Source organism: Drosophila bipectinata, chromosome 2R (assembly GCF_030179905.1).
Source record: "Drosophila bipectinata strain 14024-0381.07 chromosome 2R, DbipHiC1v2, whole genome shotgun sequence".
Classification (NCBI taxonomy): domain Eukaryota; kingdom Metazoa; phylum Arthropoda; class Insecta; order Diptera; family Drosophilidae; genus Drosophila; species Drosophila bipectinata.
In genome coordinates, this window is record NC_091737.1 from 17,319,691 (window position 1) to 17,341,613 (window position 21,923).

The 21,923-nt window shown below is 47.7% G+C and overlaps 6 protein-coding genes across 15 annotated transcripts; 2 read left to right on the forward strand and 4 right to left on the reverse strand.

Annotated features, from left to right (window-relative positions):
* Positions 1-95: 95 nt before the first annotated feature.
* Nup214 (nuclear pore complex protein Nup214) lies at positions 96-5,995 on the reverse strand. Its single transcript, XM_017235407.3, has 8 exons — positions 5,821-5,995; positions 5,625-5,763; positions 3,819-5,569; positions 3,579-3,760; positions 3,174-3,515; positions 1,928-3,114; positions 272-1,853; positions 96-209 (listed from the first exon to the last, which is right to left on the reverse strand). Exons 1-8 carry the CDS (start codon positions 5,854-5,856, stop codon positions 185-187), a joined length of 5,244 nt encoding a protein of 1,747 aa, XP_017090896.2. The 5' UTR covers positions 5,857-5,995; the 3' UTR covers positions 96-184.
* A 221-nt stretch (positions 5,996-6,216) lies between these two features.
* ReepA (Receptor expression enhancing protein A) lies at positions 6,217-13,076 on the forward strand. 9 transcript variants are annotated; one of them, XM_017235412.3, is made up of 8 exons: positions 6,217-6,698; positions 8,300-8,372; positions 8,604-8,801; positions 8,873-8,986; positions 10,987-11,261; positions 11,314-11,440; positions 11,510-12,317; positions 12,553-12,680. In XM_017235412.3, the coding sequence occupies exons 1-7, from the start codon at positions 6,667-6,669 to the stop codon at positions 12,314-12,316; spliced, it is 1,626 nt and encodes a 541-aa protein (XP_017090901.2). In that variant the 5' UTR covers positions 6,217-6,666; the 3' UTR covers position 12,317; positions 12,553-12,680. The 9 variants fall into 9 exon arrangements, with proteins under 9 accessions (XP_017090901.2, XP_017090902.2, XP_017090905.2 ...); XM_017235413.3 differs by having other exon boundaries at positions 6,218-6,698; positions 11,510-12,194; positions 12,553-13,076; XM_017235416.3 differs by lacking the exon at positions 11,510-12,317 and having other exon boundaries at positions 6,225-6,698; positions 12,553-13,076.
* Positions 13,077-13,089: 13 nt separating this feature from the next.
* LOC108121378 (uridine phosphorylase 1) lies at positions 13,090-14,592 on the reverse strand. The gene is made up of 4 exons (XM_017235425.3): positions 14,418-14,592; positions 14,154-14,356; positions 13,409-14,092; positions 13,090-13,354 (listed from the first exon to the last, which is right to left on the reverse strand). Exons 1-4 carry the CDS (start codon positions 14,485-14,487, stop codon positions 13,166-13,168), a joined length of 1,146 nt encoding a protein of 381 aa, XP_017090914.2. The 5' UTR covers positions 14,488-14,592; the 3' UTR covers positions 13,090-13,165.
* A 1,639-nt stretch (positions 14,593-16,231) lies between these two features.
* On the reverse strand, positions 16,232-17,817 carry CNBP (CCHC-type zinc finger nucleic acid binding protein). The gene has a single exon (XM_017235428.3). It carries the CDS (start codon positions 17,575-17,577, stop codon positions 17,092-17,094), a length of 486 nt encoding a protein of 161 aa, XP_017090917.1. The 5' UTR covers positions 17,578-17,817; the 3' UTR covers positions 16,232-17,091.
* Positions 17,818-18,484: 667 nt separating this feature from the next.
* LOC108121380 (PRADC1-like protein) lies at positions 18,485-19,627 on the forward strand. Its single transcript, XM_017235427.3, has 2 exons — positions 18,485-18,882; positions 19,112-19,627. The coding sequence occupies exons 1-2, from the start codon at positions 18,587-18,589 to the stop codon at positions 19,404-19,406; spliced, it is 591 nt and encodes a 196-aa protein (XP_017090916.3). The 5' UTR covers positions 18,485-18,586; the 3' UTR covers positions 19,407-19,627.
* On the reverse strand, positions 19,612-21,701 carry GrlHz (Gustatory receptor-like Holozoa). 2 transcript variants are annotated; one of them, XM_017235419.3, is made up of 4 exons: positions 21,539-21,701; positions 20,991-21,044; positions 20,748-20,905; positions 19,612-20,693 (listed from the first exon to the last, which is right to left on the reverse strand). In XM_017235419.3, the coding sequence occupies exons 1-4, from the start codon at positions 21,650-21,652 to the stop codon at positions 19,679-19,681; spliced, it is 1,341 nt and encodes a 446-aa protein (XP_017090908.2). In that variant the 5' UTR covers positions 21,653-21,701; the 3' UTR covers positions 19,612-19,678. The 2 variants fall into 2 exon arrangements, with proteins under 2 accessions (XP_017090908.2, XP_017090909.2); XM_017235420.2 differs by lacking the exon at positions 21,539-21,701 and having other exon boundaries at positions 20,991-21,532.
* Between the last annotated feature and the right edge of the window lie 222 nt (positions 21,702-21,923).

A 21,923-nucleotide genomic window follows, 5' to 3' on the forward strand; every position in this document is an offset into this window, starting at 1 on the left:
CTCAGTACTGAGTAAAGCTAAGACCACGTTCTTTCATCATTATCAGCATCGCTTTAAGATTTATTGCAAAATAAAAAAAAAAAAACCAACGGAAATATGGTACTTGATTATTTCAAATTTATTATTATCAAATCATTATAAGACAAACAAACGATGGGAATTTACACAAAAATTATATTAGGTTCTAACGATAATTCATAAAACTCGACCTGAAATATGAAAGCATTGTGATTATTTTTGAGAAATTTAGGTAATTAGGGCAAATACTCACCCTCCAAAAGCTGGCTTCTGGGCATTGGAGTTTCCGGTTTGGGCTAGGTTTCCAAACGACAGGCCAGAGTCCTGACCTCCAAGTGTCTCAAAGATGTTGCCTTCGGTCGGCTTCGCAGGTGCGCCAAAGGCTGGGGGCGAAGTCACGGTAGTGGCACCGCCAAAACCGCCGAATCCTTTTGGACTCCCAAATGTGGGTGCTCCCCCAAAGGTGGGACTGGCTCCGAAGGCCGGTGATCCACCAAACACTGGCTTAGCTCCAAATCCGCCAGCAGTAGGCTGCTGTTGCGGAGTTTGAGGAGATCCAAAACCGGTTTGGGCTACGGAGCCACTACCACCAAATACGCTTCCAAACCCTCCGGATGCGGGGGATGATTGCGAAAAGGACCCAAATCCTCCAGTGGTACTGCCTCCGCCAAATATCGATCCGCCCGAAGCAGGAGTTGGTGGAGAGGCTGCCCCCGAACTGAATATTGAACCTCCTCCACTTGCTCCACCTCCGCCGAAGGCAGAGGGCTGGGGTTGTTGCTGCGGTGAAGTCACAGCGTTAGAGAATATATTTCCACCTGTTGCCGGTGCTGCAGCCTGTGCCGATTGTCCAAAAACGTTTTGTCCGAAAATTGAGGTTCCACCAGTTGCTGAACTAGAGCTTTGCGGATTGCTTCCTCCAAAAATAGAGCTCGAACCAAAGGAAGAACTGGTCCCCCCGCCAAAAATAGATCCTCCCACACCGCTGGCTGCTGGCGTTGGTTGAGCAAAAGCACTCGCTTTTATGGCCTGCCCAAAAATGTTTCCGCCAGAGGCAGTCGTTCCCGACGGCGGACTGCCAAATGGCGAGGCACTGCTGATGGCTGCCGAAGCGAAGAGACCAGTCGGTGGATTTGCAGCGGCAGGAGTGGGCGCAGCCGCGGTAGCACCAGCTGAAGGTCCAAATAGATTCGTCTCCGGCTTGGGAATATTTCCGAAAATGTTTCCAGTCGATGCAGTACTGCTTGTTGTAGACTGGAATGGACTGCTGACTACTGGTGCCATTGCTGTTGTTGTTGCTGCTCCAGCGGCTGCTCCGAATCCACCAAAAACTGAAGTCGAAGTATTACTTGTTGTGGACGTGTTGGTGGTGCTGACCGTTGCTGCACTGCCAAGACTGCTGAAGGCATTCGAAAAGGAAAAGGCACTGCCCGGTACGGAAGTGCCAGTAGTTGAAGCTGCAGTGGCAACAGTAGCTGGAGCTGCAGGCGTAGCTACTGATAGTGCTGTAGTGCTTGCTGTAATGGCAGGCTGACTTTTTGGAGCAATAGTACCAGGAGTTTCAGTACTAAATGGACTTGTAACAGTAGCGGTAGAGTCCACTTTAGTGGCTGCTTCACTATCAGATTTTATTGCCAGACTTGATGCTGTTGAGGGCGTTGAAGTTGGTGTTGCGGTTATTGTGGTGGACGATGTAACTCCCGACGCTGCCGATGAAGCGATACTACCAAATAAATTCTTGGTTGTCGTTTCTCCAGCGCCACCGCCGAATTGGAAGGTATTGGGACCCGATGAGCTGCCTGCAGTTCCAAAGATGTTCGCTGGTTTCGCGGATTCTATTGGTGATTAAAATTGGATATTTTTTTGAAGATTTATTCGAAACAATTATTTTAAAAACATTGTGACTTACCTCCTGAAGTTTCCTTGGTGTTTGGCTTACAAATGTTAACTGAAGCGAAAAGACCTCCCACAGGATCGGAGCTGCTTGAAACTGGAGGGGCTTTCGGCGAAGCTTCTGCTGCTGGAGCCGCGGGCTTGCTGGCGACGGATACGATGCTGCTACTGCTGCTGCTATTGCTGCTGGTGGTGGTCAAAAATGATTCGCTGACACTAGGTTTTGTTGATGCTGTCGATAAGACACTAAATGGACCAGCTGAAGCGGATGTTGTTGCTGGAGAAGAAGCTCCTCCAAAGCCCAAGGATGAGCCCAATCCGCCAAAGCTGAAAGCAGATCCAGCAGCACTTCCCGCAGTACCACCGGCTGCCTTGAATCCTGGAAAACCAAACGTTTGGCCAGCCGTGTCTGATTTGGGTGTTGAAGGGGGTGCCCCCTTTAGCGGATCGTTGGTGGATTTCGTTTCCACCATTCCTGCCGGTTCGCTGGGCTTGGTTAGTACTGGAGTAGGTTTTGGTGCGACCTGCTGATCCTTTCCCACTCCTTGGAAAAGGTTTGACTTTGCGGTCCCTTCTGATGATGGACCTCCGAATGAAAGCGGTGTCTTGGGGTCATTTCCACCAAAGCTGAAGTTGGAAGTCCCGCTGCTTAGTCCCCCAAACATAGGGAAACCGGGTTTGGCAGCTTCTCCTGAGCTCAATGAAGTTGTGGTGTTTGTAATGGCAGAAGTCTTGGCGAAGGGACTGCTTGGGCTAAACGAAAATGTACTGCTCACTGGGGCACCTGAAATCAATCCGATTCCCGCCTTTTCGACAGCAACTGGCTTGGACGGCATAGGTTTTGGCAATTGAGTTGAAACTGTAGGTAAGCCAGGAGCCGGAGCTGCAACTGGAGTCGGAGTTGGCATAGCTGCCGGAGGTGCCGCAAAAACGGGAGCCGTTGCTGCAGCTTGTATAGCTTTGTTGGCGGTTGAAGGCTTGGCTGCCGCCTTCTTGATCAGTTCTTGTTTAGTTTTGGTTTCCAATATTACCTCTGACTTGATACCGACGCGATCCGGTCGCTGAGGGCATATTATTTTAATCTTTTGATGCTGCACTACTTGACGGATCTTCTTTAGTCGTTCTTGGGTGAGCTTGGCAGCATTGGAGTCCACCACCTGACGGAGACTCATCGACAGTATGGAGTCTGCCAGGGTTTCAACCCTACAGATATTGGAAAATGTTTTACTAGAATGCCTTACAAGTTGCTTGCCTGTACTTACGCTTCAGTGGTGCGACTGCGACTCTTCTCCTGGTCGAGCAGCGCCGCTTGCAGAAGACCTCGCTCCTTGAGCTTAGTCTTAATGTTGTTTTGAACGATGCGCAGATCGGAGGTCTGGTTCTGTAGCCGGGTTAGACGCTGGTAAATGCCCTCTAAGAAGGGCATGTGCATCCGTGACTTGGAGTTGCGCCGCAATGCGTCTTGTAACTGTTCCCACTGCAAATCGACATTTTGCTGTACGAGACGCAGCTGGGCTTCGTTCGCACCCACATAGCTTTGGAGGCGTAAGAGCATTCGACGGCCAGCATGGTCGCAGGAGCTGGAGTTCATCAATCGTGTAATGCTGAAAGCAAGTACAGATATTTTAAAGTAATCCTACACTATATCGCACCATTTTTACACTTACTCTGGATTCTTGTACATCTCTAACTTGGCACGGCATTCGGCCACAATGGCGTAGGCTTCATTAAGGCCCTGCCGAAGACTCTGTACGTCCTGTTCGAACTCCACGTCCTTAGCCTGCTCGTTCAGTTCCTGCAGATCATCTAGTCGCTTGGCATACGACTTCAAAGCCGAAGGAGCGGAAATCTGCGGCGTTCAAGGAAATATTTATGAGTATACCCACAAGAAACTGTCATGCACTTACATTGCTTAGCAAAGTTTTGGTCTGATCCTTCTGTTTTTGAATATCCTGATTAAAGGACTCGATTTGCAGAGCAATCATGTCTCTAATAATGGGTTCAGTATCATCCACCTTGAAGGTCTCCTCAGTTTTAACAGCTGAAAGCGGAGTGCCTACCGCTACGGGTTTTCCAGCAGGCGGAGTAAATGTCGGAGGAACTGTATAAAGGGGCTTCCTTACGGCAGCCACTGGTGCGGACGGCATATTTTTTTCCAGCGCAGGTGGATTTACTGGCCCTGTCGGTGCAGCTGGTTTGGTCAACGACAGACCACCGAAAGTACTTCCTCCAGTTGAAGAAAAAATAGAGCTCATTGGGGAGTTTGTTGTTGTAGATCCACCCAGTCCTCCGAATCCTAAGGCTGGCTTAGCTGCTGTCGAAGTTGGAGCCGCGAAGCTCAACGGAGCCGCTGGAGCAGCTCCAAAAGTAAGCTGCGAAGCAGCTGGAGGATTAGCCGCAGTTGTTCCAAACCCGGAGAAAAGTGAAGCTTGCTTCTCCTTAGCCGGAGCTGGAGTCGAAGTAACTGTGTTTGGTGTAAAGGCAAAAGATATATCTGAAGACGCCGCCGTAGGGAGATCCTTAGGCGGGGGACTACCAGCCACCGTTTGCTGCTCGACCTCTTCATTCTTCTCATTGGCCACCAGAGTGCTGAGGGGTCGAAACTGTCCCGAGGTATCAGCCACTGGCGGAGGCGGCGAGCAAACAGACACAGCTCCCGGGAGCAAGTTCAAAAAATTAAACGACAGGAGGGCGCCATCTGAGCCCAACACATGCACCATGGGCATGGCTTGAAGCTTCTTGTCGTTGATACTGAGCTGGTGCGTCGATGAGGTGTCGTAAACAAAGCCCAATGGAAAAGTCTCCTCTTTGGTTTTCTCGTTCAGCGGTAATTCAATACGGGCTTCGTCCAGCAAGTTGAACTGTTGCCAAGAGGGCGTTTCGCCCGCCTCAGATGTACCCATAACTCCGACTTCGACGCCATTGGCAGAGGTTACTAAGAGCACATTCCACTGCGGCACGTGGTTGAAGAGAAACTGATGATTTCTCGGTCCGTTCATGCTATAGCAGATGTCATAGTAGTTAATGTAGGAAGGTGGTCCTGCCTTGGGCGCATTTAGTATGTATAATGACGGATTGCAGTCCTCGCCGTGTTGCAGAAAGATAACAGCGAACTGGTACGTAGATAGCCATTGGATGCTAATGGTGTCGAATGGTGCATCGTGGACGTTTGGCGGGCACTCTATTGTCTTGGCGGGCGTCAAGTCGGGCTTGAACTGCTGCAGCTTGCCACTGGGAAAACCCAGAACGATCTGCTTACCCCTGGGCGACCAACAGCCGCACTTCACCTGATGACTCTTGTCCAGAGAATGGAGCTCGAAATTGCCACCCTCTTTGAGAGCATACATTCCGAGAGCTCCGTTGTTTAGAACCACAGCAAGGCTGTTGGGTAGCACCGGATTCCATAGCAATTGAACCGCATGAACATAGTCTTCTGGGGCCAATCTTATGCTGTACACTGGCCGAACGCCGGGGCCCATGAACGAAGGAACTGCATAGATGCTGAGAAGACTTGTGCCATTCTGAGTATGATTAACAGCCAACAGGTTTCCGTCCGAGCTGCATGATAGATAATTTGGCACACTGGGCAGAGGGACATGGCGCGCCTGGGGCTCGCGATCCGTGGACTTGGCATTGACCAGATCTTTAAGTACAATTACTAAAAAGCAAATCGGTTAGCTTTGTTTTAATGCAATGTAGGTTCTCCATGTTACCCTTCAGTTCGGGCAGCGTTGGGTTCCCTGCAAACAACAGTCCGCGGCTACTGGAAATAGCTAGCAGTTTCACATTGCTTCTAGGCTCGCCGCATTTTTTGAACGCCACAAATTTGTCGTGCAACTTGAATTGAAAGTCCTACGGAGATGAAGAGGTTAGTTTTCTGAGCTAATTATTTCTGGATAGTCGATGTACCTGTGTGTCCTTGCAGTCTGGTGCATTCTGCGCCATTTTAGCGTTTTTTTTACTTTAATTCGCCAAAGTTATGGCACTTTGTTAAATTTGGCGTTTGCAAACCGGCAGAGTGACTTCTAGTTCATAAACAGAAAATACCAGCTGTCACATTTCGCGCCTCTTTTTTTATTGCCCATCTGGCAGCACTAAAACCAGAAAATAATTCCCAACTATGATATATAAAGTGGTCTTGGTTTTCCATTTTTAATTTTTATTAATTTTTATTTTTTTTTACTATTAGTTAAAAGAGCAGTATCCTTTATTAAAAAAAAAAAGTATAATTTATATACTATCGCTGTAACACATACATGTGTTATCGATAGATCTATCGATACTAACAGATGCTTTTTCTCGGGGGTTTTGTTGTTGTTCGTCTATCTCTGTCCAACGAGCGATTTTTGTTTTATTAAACAAAAGCAAAGTTTCGTTCGCGGGCAATGGAGTGCACTAACGCTGTTGGATTTTCACAATGAAACGTTAAAAGGAACATGTAGTCGAATTAATATCAGAAGCAAAGCGGGCGAGTAGTCACATTTTTCAAGTGGCTGTGCAACACGGTGCTAAAAATTGCGTTGTACACTTAAAGCCAAATTAAAAATTGAAGTCCTCCATCTGAAAACGATCCCAGCAAGCAGGAGCTGTAACTACAAAGAAATCAAAGGCTGGAGTGACATATGTACTTCAAAATTTGGTTGTCAGGCGAAACAATAAAAAGGAAATTATCGAGTGGGTTCGGCGGAGGAAGCTGTGACCACAATAACATTCCAGGACAGTGAGCAATCGAAGGACACCAACTGGGCTTTCAAGATGATTAGCAGTCTCTTTTCGCGGCTTATTATGTGAGTAATAAAATCCCCAACGAATGGCCCAATAACGGTGCAACGAACGGGTCCGTGTCCTCCCCATGTCCGTGTGGATTAACCCATATGTGCGAGTGAGAGCGCTGCTGACCCCCAAAAACTTTTTTCTCAGCTCGGCCTCCAAACGGAGAAGCTCATCGAAAGTCATCGCTTCTGCGGTTGCTGGCAGTGATTCCTAATTGTGTGTGGGCGTCACGCTTCTGACTGTTTTTTTTTTTTTTAGGTTTCTGGTTTTGATTTCCGTGGTTTCTCGAGCGTGGTTGGCACTTGGTGATTGCTATTGCCTGGCCGATTGTTTGTTTATATTTGTTGTTCTGCTTATTAATCAGCTGCCGCCGCGAGTACCGTTCACTTGCAGCTGTGTGCGTAGCCCCCAATTGAACTCCTAATTTGGAGTTGCAACTTGTAAGTGTAAGCTTATGCCGTCCCCAAGGCCCGAGGCCGGCGCACTCGTCTGCCTCGTCAGCCCGATATGGGCTTATGTATGTCGGGAGCGGGAATTGGGGTCTGCCTGGGGACCCCGGCTACTATCTTCATTATTTTGTGACTTCGTGCAAAATGGTGGCTATTGTAGCTCAATATTTATAGATCGCCTTTAAATTGGCACTTCACCTCTTACGTTTGGGGCTTTCCGTGCCCACAGCTGCGTCCAGATTAAAGTGACTCATCAGATAGAAAATCTAAACCACTTACATTTCAAACAATCAAGTACGTTTGTTCGGATCCATCACTTTTCAAATGAAAGTACACAGGACTCCAAACACTTCCTCCGTTTCTAATATTTTTTAGAAAAAGAGCTGAGTTTCCAACCCTCCGACACACTATTTCTTTGAACGCTTCTGTACACGAGATCCCAACTACGGGACATTCCTCCGTGTAAACATTGCTGCTGCCGCCGTTCTCGCGAGACCCGAGCGTGTATTTATTAATAGACCCCCCGGCTGAGCGTTAGACGATCCGTCGAACTCTCCGTCGGCCAGGCCAGCAGGCAGTCTCTGCTCGGCGTTCTTGCGGCCAGGAACTTTACGTTTCGGACCGCGACCTGCACTACAGGCAATGCCATGAGACATTGCCTTCGCCATGAGCCGGCCAATCTATCACCAGGAGCCGCTGGCGCAGCCGCTTTTCTATCAGCGCCCAGCTGTTAATGTCCGCCGCCTACGACATCCGCCGGGCAGTGTCTACGGACGCAGTTACTCGCTCGAGGAGCAGCAACAGCAGCAGCAGCTCGTCTTCGAGGAGGATGTGGTCCCCGTCTATCCAAAATTCTTGTACACCCAGCAGCAGCAACAGCAACGGGCTCAGTACCCTTTATACCAGATCGGGGATTCCCTCAGCTCGCTGGACAGTGACTATACGGACAATGAATACGGTGGAGGTGCCTTTATCGTAGAGCAGCCCACATCCAAGTCCGCTCCCAAGGTGGTGCAGAACCTGAACGCCCTGGGCCGGATGTTGGAGCTGCTGCAGCGCTGTCCTCTGCCCTGTCTGTCCTTCAACACGGCGTGCATCTGCTCGCTGATCGTCATCTTTCTGTCGCCGCGTACTTGTGCCCAGAGTTTACTGTTTCCCGCTTTCAGATTATTTTGCGGCACCCTCTACCCGGCCTATGCCTCGTACAAGGCCGTCAGGACCAAGGATGTCAAGGAATATGTGAGTATGGCGTAATCTTAAAGAGACCAAAAATAATTGTACGAATTCCCATTCCCTAAGAATAGATCTACATATAGCAAGAATCTATATAATTTTTTGGCAGTGTTATGTAGGTTATAATGTAAATACTGCCACGATCTTAATTATGAATTATTAACTATCGTATATCATTATTTTTGGTCTATATTATATCTCGATTCAAAGACTAACTAATTTTTCTTGATCTCTCAGGTTAAGTGGATGATGTACTGGATTGTTTTTGCATTTTTCACCTGCATTGAAACCTTTACTGACATATTCTTCTCCTGGCTGCCGTTCTACTATGAGATCAAAGTGGCCCTCGTCTTCTGGCTGCTCTCGCCGGCCACTAGAGGCAGTTCCACTCTCTATCGCAAGTTCGTGCACCCGATGTTGACGCGCCACGAACAGGTGGGTTGCCCTTTCACTTATTCTATCTCTTTGTACTGAGCACAAATACTTTTCGTTTTTTTTTTGAGCAGGAGATTGATGAGTACGTGAACCAGGCCAAGGAGCGCGGCTATTCGGCGGTGCTGCAGCTGGGTTCCAAGGGAGTCAACTATGCCACCAATGTGCTCATGCAGACGGCCATAAAGGTAATCCTCCCCACACAAACCTCCATCAAAACAAGCCATCACCACTGACACACACACACACACTCACTCACTTACCATCTCACCCGCTCAACCTCATTCATTCGGACCATTTTCGATCGCCTCCAGCGTCGTTGCATAAAATGAGCGGCACAAACAAACATCTCAGCTTCAGCTGTTCTATATTCGATTTTCGAAATATTTGCGCAACGCCCCTCGGCGCACTCATCTTAATCATCGCCAAACTGGCCAGCGGAATCCGCAGCATCATCCGGCAGTCAGGCAGCCAGTCAGCCCAGCCGCTTCATCATCATCTTTAGTTCGCCTTCTCTTAACATTTACTTTAAATATTATTTAGTTTATGTACGCCTAGAATTGAATGCTCTTTTGTGCCATTTGCGTGTTTGTTTCGATTTAGTTTTTAGTGTGTTTCTCTTCTCTGTGCAGCTAGATCACTAGATATATACTAGATACACGCTAGAAGATAAATTGCCATGTTGAAATACTGTAATAAAACTGAAACTGAACAAAAAAACTGAGCAAATCCATGCCAGATCTCCCAGCTACCCGTCTGTTTGTAAACAATTCAGAGATGTGGGCCAAAAAACACTTGGGGCTGCATTCTGGACAGGCTACATTTTAGGGAAAATGCAGTTCATAAATGCTGTAGTTGATGTAGGTCAAATTTTATAAAATAAATATGTCTATTTCTAGAAGTTTATGCCCTATCTCATAAGAAACCAAACAATAGAATTAGTCATGTAGCCCTTTCCTTAACCTAACAAGATCCACTTACTCTTTTCTTTGTCCTTAAACAAAGGAACTCGTTTCTCACATGGGAATAATGCCACTGTCCTCGAAAATAATTCTTTTTGTTGTCATGTGGCGCGACACTCCTTGTTCTCCCATTTGCATTCAGTGGAGACTTCTCCCGGCCATCGCCTTTGTTGCCCAGTTGCACAATTCTAATTCCAATTCCGATCCAATCCGATCCGAGGGTAGGGCATATAAGTATAAATAGATGCGGGGCATGAGACAATTCTTGAGCGTGTGTTGTGTATACCCCCTTTACAAGCATATATGTACTTATATGTGTATGTGCCCCAGCTGCAATTCATTTCAATTTAAGACTTTTGCGTTTGCCTCTTTTTTAATTAACTTTTTTCGTTTCTTCACTTACGTTTCTTTACATTTAATTCACAATCAAAACCAAAAAAAACCAAACCTGCACCCAACTAAACCTGCCTGTACCGCCCGATTGCCACTAACTTGCTAACCGCTAGACCATTGCCTTGACCACGGCTGCACCGGCGAACGGACGCGGCCTGCAGAACTCCCATTCCGCCAACGACTTGGCCAGAGATCGGGACATGCTAGACAGCACAGAGAACTGGCTGCCACGGGCCAACTCGCTGGGCAGCATCGACAGCTACACGGAGGCTGAGTTCGAGCCGCGAATGGAGACCAGACGCCTGGTTATTCGCGAGGTGGTGGAGGAGACTGAGGAGGATGTGGCCATGGGCGATGGCGGAGCAGCTCGCCTGCGGGACTTGCCAGTTCGAAAAACACAGACGCGACGAGCGGCAGCTGCTACCTCGACCAGGACTGGAGGGAAGCGTGGCCAAAAGGTGTCTGAATCGGAACCCAGCACCTCAAGCGCCACCAATGTGATTCGCTCGCGTCGCAAGCTGCGCGATCCCACCCCAGATGTGGATGTCGAGGGCGATTAAGCCGTGTGCCACTTGGTGTTAACCACTCCTATATACTCTCAGCGATCGAATTTGAAACACTCAGCGATACTCTCACATATTGTCATTTTAACCCTGTCGTCCCACTTGCAGTTTTTATTTATATATGTATTTTTACACACAAGCACTATTCCAGCGCACTGTCTAGACCTTAGTTCTCGATTAGTTTTAATTGCGATTAAATCATTTAAATGCCAAATCTTGTGCTTTACAATCCACTCACTACTTCCACCCGACTTCGGTCCCACACCGAAGGGCGGCGGCAATCTGGTGCAGACGATCAAGCGGAGCTACAGCCTCAGCGACTTGAGCGAGCCGGATATGCATCGCACCCAGGACGAGTTGGATAATGTGATGATGTCGTCGATGGTCTCATCGGCGGTGGTAATGCGTTCGCCATCCACCGGAGGAAGGATCTTGCGGCCACGCAATCAAACTCCAGTTGGCCGATCGGCCAGTGGCACGCGTCACTCCACTGGCATGTACTTCACCGAGGTGGATGTGACTTCCAAGAATACGGGCGATTTCAAGTGAGTATATCCACAATGTGTTTAGTCACCTAGTAATCTAACCCACTTGCAGCTATAACATTCGCAGCCAGGATGACATCAGCTCCGGCTACTCGAGTGCCGAACCCGTTAGTGGTCTCAGCCGCACCTCCTCCATGACGAATGCTTCCAAGGCACGAGCCAAGTCAAAACGCAACGAGGTAGGAACTGAGTTTGTCTTTATTTCTGAGAATCCCTTAATCCGTTTAGAGATTGGTGTTGGTTAACAGTTGCTAGAGGAGATGAGGGACGAGGTCTTCTTGGACAACCAGCTTTATTACCAAGGTGCGCAGATGATGGAAAGATCTGTTCCAGGTTTACAGGCTCTCAAAATTGTGGAGAGCTTCGAGAAACTACCGCTTTTGGAAGAAACTAAGAAACAAGATGATGACAAGGAGGTGGAGGAATTGGAAGATCCTGAAGATGAGGACTTTTATGAAGCTCTGCCTTTGGTAGAAGAAGGTCCTACCAATGACTCTGATGGTGTCAAGGAAAATGATTCAGTTTTCGAACCAATAAAGGAGGAGGAGACACCATCCCCTGCGCCATTATCCATCCCTGAAGAAGTAAAACCAACCTCTAGTGGTGCCACCAATGTCCTGCCCCCCATAGATCCCTTTGTGCTGGTGCTGAGCGCTTCAGCATCTCAGCCAGATCCGTTTTTACCAGAACGTCAGCGGCCAATGTCGCCACGTGAATTGCGCGACACCTTGGAGGAGATCAAGCACAATTTTCGGGCGCAGTTGGAGCCTGAAGCTTCCGTTTCAGCCTCACCATCGCCCCTACTGCGACCCAAGGCCAGCCACGGCAAGGGGAGAGCTCCGCCGCCACCCTTGCCGCCAAAAAGGCACTCTCTGAGCCCCCAGCCAGATGCCATTAGCCAAACATCAACGGGCAGCTTGGAGCGCAAGTCAGGTATCGGACAACTGTTGAAGAATATCAAAGCTAATGTGCTGCGTAACAAAGCTAATCCCAGCCATCAGCCGCCGCCATCGGCGGAGGATGAGCAGCTGGTGGCCAGAGAAACGCAGATTTGAAGTAAGCCCAGCTCGCAGCTCTCATCATCCCAGTGTTTACTTTCGCTCATCGCCGGGCAACGCCAGATACGCCCCCCTAACTCTCATGGCCCCCAAAAATGGCATATTCCCTTGTACAGTTGCGTTACTAACCTTTCAGATTTAAGAGTTTCCAGCATGTTTATTGGATTGTTTTTCTTGGCATAGACTCCCAAGTGTTGCACCTTTTTAAGAGAACTCTTTTTTTGTTTTTGCAGGACAAATCCATGTCTGCTAGCTGCACCACCTTGCCCAGATCCAGCAGCCGAAAATCGGAAAAGTCTCAAATGAGTGGAGCAACTGTCTCCGGTCAGGCCAAAACACGCAACAAGTCGGAGAAGTAGTGAGACATCGATGAAGCCATTACTCGCCACCACAGGCATGGCGACCGTGAATTAGAATCCATAGAACAGAACCTCATGTTTTAGTTTATATTATAACTTAATACGAATACCGATTATGATACTGATTATGATGATATTAGCTATATATGCATTATTGTGTACTTTGTTTGTGATTCTGTAGAGTTTCGGGTGCACTATGACCCGGCCAATTATGGTACTCATTTCGTGACTAGTTTAGCGTTAAGCGAGTCTCCTAGCCTCCGCGCCCAAAGGTTCTCCACCACAGCTATACTACTAACCAAAAATGATTATACCCGAAGAAACCTATCAAGTGTGTAGCATAAATTCCTAAAATTGTAATTGAAAATTAAATAAAAGTCGATACCATTGAACTGAAAGGATACTCTATAGTTTGCTACCTGGTACTTTTCATAAAAATTACATTTGTTTAACATATGCTACTGGTTAGTTAAAGGAGTTGGAAGCCCTATTCAGCTTCCTCTTCGGCAGGTGGTGGTGGCTTGCTGTCTCCAGCACCTCCGCCACCTTCCTCAGACTCCGCCTCGGATGCCTCATCAGAGTCCTCGACGGGGTACAGAACTTTTCTTATATAGCGAGCAACGAGGGTAGCAGGACGCTTATCAAATCCGCTTAGGATGTCATGCGGTGTTGTAATCTAAAAGGACGAGCCGATAAGTAGAATAATTCCAATATATACCATATTCATTACCTGATCTCCTTCCAGGCGATTAAGAATGGCGACACACACCACAGCTGACCGGATGTTGGCCCGACTGGTTAGGGCCGCGAACGCCAGGCTCTCCATCTCGATGTTCGTAACACCCTGAGCCTGCAACTGCTCCAGGTAGGCCATTTTGGCGTCGGGCGTGTACTCGCAGAAGGCACCATCTAACCGGGACTGGCCTTCGTAAAAGTCGTGGGCACACATGGTCCGTCCAATTACCACATCGAACTTGTCCTGGCAGGGATCGTGGCACGACTTGATTTCATTGGCTAAGCCCTCGTCCAGCTGGCTGGGATGCAGCACGCTGTTGCCATGCACTATTATCTCGTGGACGGGCTCTAGCTTGGCGCTCACCGCCTCTGAGGAGATCACCACAGTGCCGGGACTAATGCCAAGACCTCCGCATGTTCCCATCCGAATAAAGACTGGATCTTTGCACTTGGCGTGGTACATCGTCTTGATGAGTTCGTGGAGCAGGATCGAGATGGAGGGACAGCCCATGCCGTGGCTGGCACAGAGAACGGGTCCCACTTTGAACATGCCGTAACGTTTACCGGACTCTGCCATGTCGGTGAGCTTCGTTGCCGGATTCAGCTTCAGTCCTATCTCCTGCATTACATAATAGGCAAAGGCCTCCATCCGCCCCGGTGTCCCGCCCATGCAAACGAACTGGTTGGATAACCAGGAATGGATTTAGATTACTCTTGATACCGGGGACTTCATATCTCACCTTTACATCCCCGAACACCTTTGGAAAGTCCGTGGTATCGGTATTCAGTCCAAGATGGTAGAGAACATCCGGATTCAGGCATTTGATGCAAGGATTCAGACCGCAAATGGTGCACCCATCTTCATCCTCGTCCTTCTTCTTGCAGCCTTCCTTCATTTGGCGCACCAGCTTGGCCAGGACCTTGCTCTGGGCATTGACGACGGCTGTGGTGCAAGAGGACTATATATGTAACTCTGGCTGACAGTACTCCCCACCAGATCTTACTCTTTAGTTGGTTAACCTCCTTGACCAGCCGGCAGGCGCATTTATCGCTACCACCCTTATTGCGGGACATATTTATTTTTTATTTCAAAAATATATATTATTTTCAATGAAAATTTTGTACACAGTTTTCCAAAGCAGTTTCTGGTCAACTCCAAATACAATGATAGGTTTTGCAAAAGTCTCCTTTCCAGAGAAATGGAATATTCAAGAACTTTTAGAACTGCCCTCGCATCTGGTCCTTATTAAGTGGTGCGATTATTTTATAAACCCCATGATCGCACCACAATAAAATATGGTGGTGAGCCGCGCAAAAAGAGGCCTAACCGGCTTGGGAAACCACCACTACCACCGGCTGCTGGTTCTTCTTCTTTTCAGTCCCCTAACCCCGGGCACCCGGCACCGGCAACGGGTCCGGCTCCAAACTCCAACTGCGACTTCGACTTTCAAGCATCCTCTACTCTGCCACACATGCGCACAGCAGCTGATGGGTAAGCGCGCTGACCTTGACCCTCAAGCGGCGGGAGACTTGTTGCCAAGTGCAGTTCCGCGGAGTTGAAGTTTTGCCGGTTACACCCCATCTCGCACCCCTCTCTCTTTTTTATACATACATACATACATATGTATGTACATATCTTGCCTGCGAGTTTTCACCATTATCGGCGACTGTACTTCGCAACGATACATATTCACTTAGCGCGGGTATGCGTGTATATACACATGGATGTACATTAAACAGCACAGCGCAGGGCAGGAAGACAAGGATACTTTTAATTAATCAAATAAATAAAAGATGTTCTTAATTTTTAAATAATTAAATGCATTTTGTACAGGCCTACATGTAACATATTACGCATACGCCATGTTGGTCTTTGCATATTTTTATTTTTTTTATGGTCAGTAATGGCCATGCCCCTTTATTTATTAAATTTAATATTTAAATAATAAGAATTAATTCAAGAAAGAGAGCAAACGTTACTAGCGTGTTCTCCACGACTGTACCAGACCACAGACAATGGCAAAATTTTGCCAGGCTGACTCACAGAGAGTGCCGGAGATAGCGAGAGTGAGCGCGAGATAGGTGGAGGGCCCCCATCAGCTGCCCGCGCCATGTGTTCGCAGCTGCAATTTGCCGGCAAACTGGTTGCCTTGGAGCCAGTGAGAGAAACAATGCGGGGGACAACCCTGTGGGGATCGCTCTCTCTCCCTCTCCTGCCACTGAATAAAGAAAAAAACGCACGCCATTGAATTATTATTTTTTTTTTGTCTCAAATCAGCAGCTCCAGCATTTTAATTTACAATTAAAAAACAATCACAGTGATATTTGAATTTCCATTTTCTTCATCGTACATAGGTTTCGCATCTTTGTGTCCCGTCCAACTGAAGGTGTGTGTGCTGTTTCTTCTTCTTCTCGATCCGCTTCCCACCAATCTGAGTGTGTTTGTTCTTCTTCTTCTTCATCTGGTTAGCTTAGCTCATCCTCTCCAGCGTCGTTCGATTCGGTTCAGTTTACCATTGTTGATGTTCTCCGTCATGTAGGTCTTGTTCTTTGTCTGCTTTTGCTTTGCTCTTGTATGCTGCCCCCTTGCTGTCTTCAGCTTCGTCTTGAGAATCATGGTGGTGATGATGAATGTCGAAGGGTGGGAATATGGTAAGCTAGGTAGGTAGGTAAGATGGGGAGTCTAGGTATGTAGGTAGTTAAAGGTGGTGGATGAGGTGATGGTACATAGCACATCGTGCAGAATTCCTAGGGCTCGCCGGCAGCAGCTGGATGGATGGATGGTAGTAACGTGATCTTCTCCTGCATGCTTCTTTGCTTTTCTGTTTTTTTTATAATTTTTTATTTACGCTTTCTGGGTGTGGAACTCCTAATAGGATCGATTTTTATAGTATTTTTAAAGGTTTTTTTTTCTTTATATATTCTTATATAGTTTCATTCCATTCGTTATAATGTAATTAGTAAATTCAAACACTTTTTGCAGCATAATCATATATAATTATAATAAAGTTGTTTGCTTCTTGTTGGGTTCTCTTATGGATGTTGTTGTTGTTGCGGTTTAGTCTTCTCATCTTACAAATTGGGTCGCATTCGTGTCTTCTCCGCTTCCTCCTCCTCTTTTCGCCGTCTTCCTCTTCATCGGCGTCATCTGCTCTCTCGGCTGCACAGCTGCCGTTGGCTATCGTCGGCTTCTTCGGTTAATATTTCGTCGATTCTCCCCACAGAGCTTTTACTCCGCGAAGATTCTTCTGTAGCTCCTTCTGCTTGTCTCCTCGGTCAATTCTGCTGGCTTTCTTCCACGGAAGAAAGTTTCTCAGTTTGGGACGTTGGCACCGCGCTGCAGGCTCAGCTTATGGAATCAGAGATGTTGCAAGAGTTTCGTTGGATGATGGTTATATTCTGCATGTTGTGTGTGTGTGTATGTGCTGTGTGTGGAGTGTGGGTTGTGGGTGGTGATGGGTTGGGGGGCGGGGTGTTGGTTGATCTTGACTTGGGTGCTGCTGTCGCTTCTTCTTTTTCTTCTTCTTCTTATTCTTATTCTTTCTGATGTTGGCTGGCTTTGTGAATGTTGTAGCAAATTGATTTTTCGTTTTTATGTGGTTTCTGCTTCTGCTTCTTCGTGTTCAAATCTTCCGCTTTCGATGATTTTTACGGATACGGTTACTAGGGACGTCTGTCCTAGTTCCGTCCTCCCTTCTCGTCGCACTCGCGCCTCAGATGGCCACTCTTGCCGCAGCCATAGCAAGTCTTCGAGGTCTCCGGGCAGTTCTTGGAGATGTGACCGGTGCGGTTGCATTTGTAGCACGACACGTTGGCCGGGCCGCGCTCGTTGACCGCCTCCGGGCAGTTGCGGACCCAGTGTCCGGTCTTGTTGCACCGGTAGCAGGTCGGATTGTCTGCCTGGGTGCAGTCCTTGGAGATGTGGCCAATACCATTGCAGCGGTAGCAGCGCTCGGCCTCCTCGGGGCAGGCACGTGCAAAGTGCCCGAACTGGTTGCATTTGTAGCACTTTTCGCGGTTGCGACGCATGCCGCCGCCATCGCTGCGCATACCGCCGCCCCCACCGCCGCCGCCAATGCCTCCCGGTCCACCGCCGCCGAGACTGCAGTCCCGGGCAAAGTGGCCCGGCCGGTTGCACTTGTAGCACGTGGCAGACATCGACATCTTGCTCTCAAACTCGATCTGAACTTGGTCTCCTAATCGCTCGCTAGTTCCTCTCACTTCTACCGCTTCCACTTCCACACACACGTTGCCTGGCACTGCTTGCGCTGGATGCGAAAAACCACAGGATCCGGCAGATTTCTTTGCCTCGACGCCAAAAAACGAAAGTTAAAATGGCGACAGAGTATCTAGTACCTGGTCCAGTTATCGGCCTCTAGACAGAGTTGCTCTTGATTGCATCGATTGCAACGCTGACCCTCCACGCGGTGCACATTGGTTTCAGCTGCGGTGAATAGGCAGTGAAATTGGGGACTGTTGGTTTGGCAAATATTGAAGTTCGACTAATTTTGCAAAGCATACTTGTGATTCATAATTTTTTCTTGTTCTAAAAAACATATACAATTTTATTTGTATCCCAATAATGTAGATTTTCCACATATGTGATAATACATAACCAAATTTGGTTTGTGCAAAATCATACCTTTCTGCGCATTCGTAACCAAGGTGTCAATGCGATGATTGCTATATATCGATATATATATTAGGGGTATTTGCCAGACCCGATAACTAGAAACATTTAGTGCTGCCAGACGGCCAAATTTTTACTCTAATCCGTTGTAAAATCCTACATTTTGTATGTTTTTCCTATTTAAAAAGTAGCAAGCAATCGCATTTAGAAAACACACAATAAGAAATCAAATACTATTGATTTTTATATTTATTTAAGCACAAGATACAAAAATGATAAGTTTGGTTAGAAATTTCTTTGAAAGTTATTTTAATGTGAGAGTCAACCTTCAATTAGGCTACATTAGGGCTAAAATATCATAAATCAAAAATAATTAAAAGTTGGGAAGCAAAGTCTATCGAGTATTTTTCCCGGCTAGTGCTGACACTTATGGTCCATCCGATAGTTGCGCATGGGCTGCCTACCATCTCTAAGTCAAAGGAAATATTAGTTTGTTTTTTTTTTGCAACAAATATTATTGTTAGTTATGCGTGCGTGGCCAAAATGCTAATCGTTTGGTTAGTGCTTGCCGCCACACTGAGCCGATGCATCCGAGCCAGCACCACCATCTCGATACCGATCACCACGCAGGACATAATAGCGGGTGACGTGTTTTTCGAAATCCTCTCGCCCACGGATCTGGAGTACACGTACCGGTTGCGTCCGGCCAAGGATTTTGGAGTCACGTTCTCGCAGCGTCTTGAAGGAATCCCGCTAGTACTTGCGGATCCCCCTGGTGCGTGCCAGACAATTCGGAACGCTCGGGAAATCAGTGGCGGGGTCGCCCTCATCGATCGAGGGTAAAATCAGTTTCAATATTCATTAAATGACACTTCTTTAGTTATCAAATCTTTATGAAAAGCCTTTGCACTTATCTGCGTCTTGGGCTTGGCCTCTATATGAATTGTGATGTCACATATCTCTGGGCTCTCAATTGATATGCTTATCTAATATATTTTCCTTGCCTTGATTAATAATTATATATAAGGAGGTTCATTTTCTGTAGTATTCACGATAGTATTTTTCCAGGGAATGTTCCTTTCTCACAAAGACGCTTCAAGCGGAAGCGGCGGGTGCCGTGGGTGCCATAATCACCGAATACAATCCCAATTCGCCAGAATTCGAGCACTATATAGAAATGATCCACGACAAATCAAACCGAGATACCAACATACCGGCCGGCTTCCTTCTTGGCAAGAACGGCGTTATCATCCGGTCTACCCTGGAGCGACTGAAAAGGGTGCATGCCTTAATCAACATACCTGTTAACCTCACCTTTACCCCGCCCTCCAAGATCAACCATCCCCCGTGGCTGGGTTGGTGACGGGTGCCACTGGTCTGCACCGGCTCGGACAGCCGGCTAGGTGGAGGCATATTCAATCGGAACCAAAGTGCATACTTTTAATTAGGACGAGGAAGGAGGACCGCAACTGAGACTAAACATAGAGTACATAAGTAGCTAATTCGTAGACGGAATCCATTGACTGTAAATAAATTGCTAAGCAGCCGACAACAAAAAGATCGCCAAGTTGTAAGCTAGTCAAATACTATTGTGTTTTGTTATTGTAATTTACATAGGCATAGAAAAGTACTTGGTTATATTCTTCCCAGAGCCGTGAGATTCAGGCACATACCCAGCGTAAGGATCACGATGACCACTACGAGGATGGCGAAGCAGAGGTAATTCGGCTGGATGGGCATCCGGAAGAGTTTGGCCGACATGTCCAGCGAGGCGGCGAACAACAGCGTCGAGTTAAGATCTTCCGCGGAGGTGTTGTGGTACACAAACGGTCGGACCCGTATCTGATGCCCATTGGCCTGGGCATTTTGGCACACACGCGTGACAGAGGAGGCCACGAAGAACGGGAGAAGGCCTAGGAAAAGCCACAGCATCACGTTGGCAATGTTCAGCAGGACGAGCTTCAAGGCGCAATAGTGAAAGTCAAAGTCCTTAAACAAGTAAACGAGACCCGCGAACGCGTATGCCAGATTCATCACAATCAGGAAGCATACCGGGACCGATACGTGCTGATTTAGCCTTTCCAGGAGCTTTCGGAATTCCAAGACCTCCCGCATCCAGTCCAGCGAGTCGATGGAGTGCATTAGAAGCTTGTGGGACAACGTTTCGAGATGCATTCTCAACAAGTAGCACTCGATGTAGTAGTTGCTTAGAATAATGACCTCCACCAGATCCTGCAGAAGAATGGTGGCCAGCAGACTCACACGTAGCCACACTTCCCAGTCGCTTAGAACTTCCGCCAGCCAGGATATTTTAACAATCTGCGCTGGCTGCATCACAACCACGCAGCAGGCGTAGCCGAAGAGCAGAACCAGAAGTGCAAGCGCCACTCCTAGAAATAACCATAGCATTCGGCACAGCCTCTTGGGCTTAGCGGACATCAGGAAGACCCTCTCAATGAGATTCTGTAGCTGTTCGTGATCGATTACTTTGCAGACAAGCACGGCAGATACAAAGGCCAGGAGATTGAAGCCACTGGGAATAATGTACCCGAACAACAGCTCTCCTATGGTGTTGGGGATAGGTATTCCTCCATCAGTTCCATTGTTTATAGGTCGTATGTCCCGGTTGCTGGTGAAGCCCCTGTCGCCTCTGTGAAGAGAAAGGTGTTTAGGAGGATTCTACCCGCAAAGCAGCCACACTTACCTATAGCCGCATATGTAGCGGAGAACATAGCCCACCAGGAGTACACATAGGACCATTAAGGCCTGAACGTAACTGCAGCAGGCCCTCACATTGCTCATATCCGTCGAGATGGGATTGAGACCGACCAGCGTCAAGATGGCCACATACGGACGGAGGAACTAAGGTAGAAATTGAGCAAAGAATTATTATTCCCACGGTTCGTAGTTAAGTAATCGTTGATGGCATCATGGCCACCACACCCACCTTCCGCTTGCAGTAGTCCAAGAGTGCCGAAGTGGGCTCATGTTCTCCCGGCTGCTGCAGTTCATCATTGGCATTCCCGTTGAGACGGTTGATGAAACAAAAAGAGCTCTCCGCATTATTGCGATACATGACAGACAAAGAACATCAATGTAAAAAACAAAAGTACACAGAGAAAAATTCCAAAAAAGAGCCAATTTAGTTTTCAGTATGAAATTAACAAAATTGGGTCAGCGTTCAACACAAAACTTTAAATAGTTTCTGGGATTGGAATCGAGAACACTTTATATTGGGTATACAAGTTATATCACATTTTTTCCATACATATTAACTATTTTGGTTTTCTCTGTGTAATAGTAACAAAAACTGTGAAAGTAGCGTCACAATCACAACAAAAACACATAACGTGGGTGGAGATGGAGAGGAGGCTACAGAGAGAGAGTGTAAGTGAAAAGGTGCCAGTGAGAGTTCGGTATGCGAGAAAGTTGACGCGAGAGAGAAAGACGATCGCCGGGTGGCGGTCCAGCCACAACTGAGAGGCTCCAACTTACCAGCTCGTCGTGGAGCCAGGATGAAGCTATGGACGTGGCTCTGCTCCGGCTTCGGCTACCGCTTCGGCTTCCGCTGCTCCACGCTGCGTCAGCTGTTCGCTCCGCCCGGCTCATCAAGTGCAACTGTAACGGTAACGGTAATGTCAATTTGAATAAATTGAAACTGGAGACGCCGAGCCGCGAGCCGCAAGCCGGAGAGAAAATAACAATGAACCTCCGCTGTGTCTGCTACTGCTGCTGTGAAGCTTTCCTGCGTGAAGCTCTCTTGTTTGAGCTTTGTGTTCTTTTGCCGCTCCCCCCACTTCCACAGCCCCCTCGACTTTCCCACCCCCCACGCCCTCTTATCAATCAATTTTATCTCGGGACCCAGCGGGGATCGCGTTCT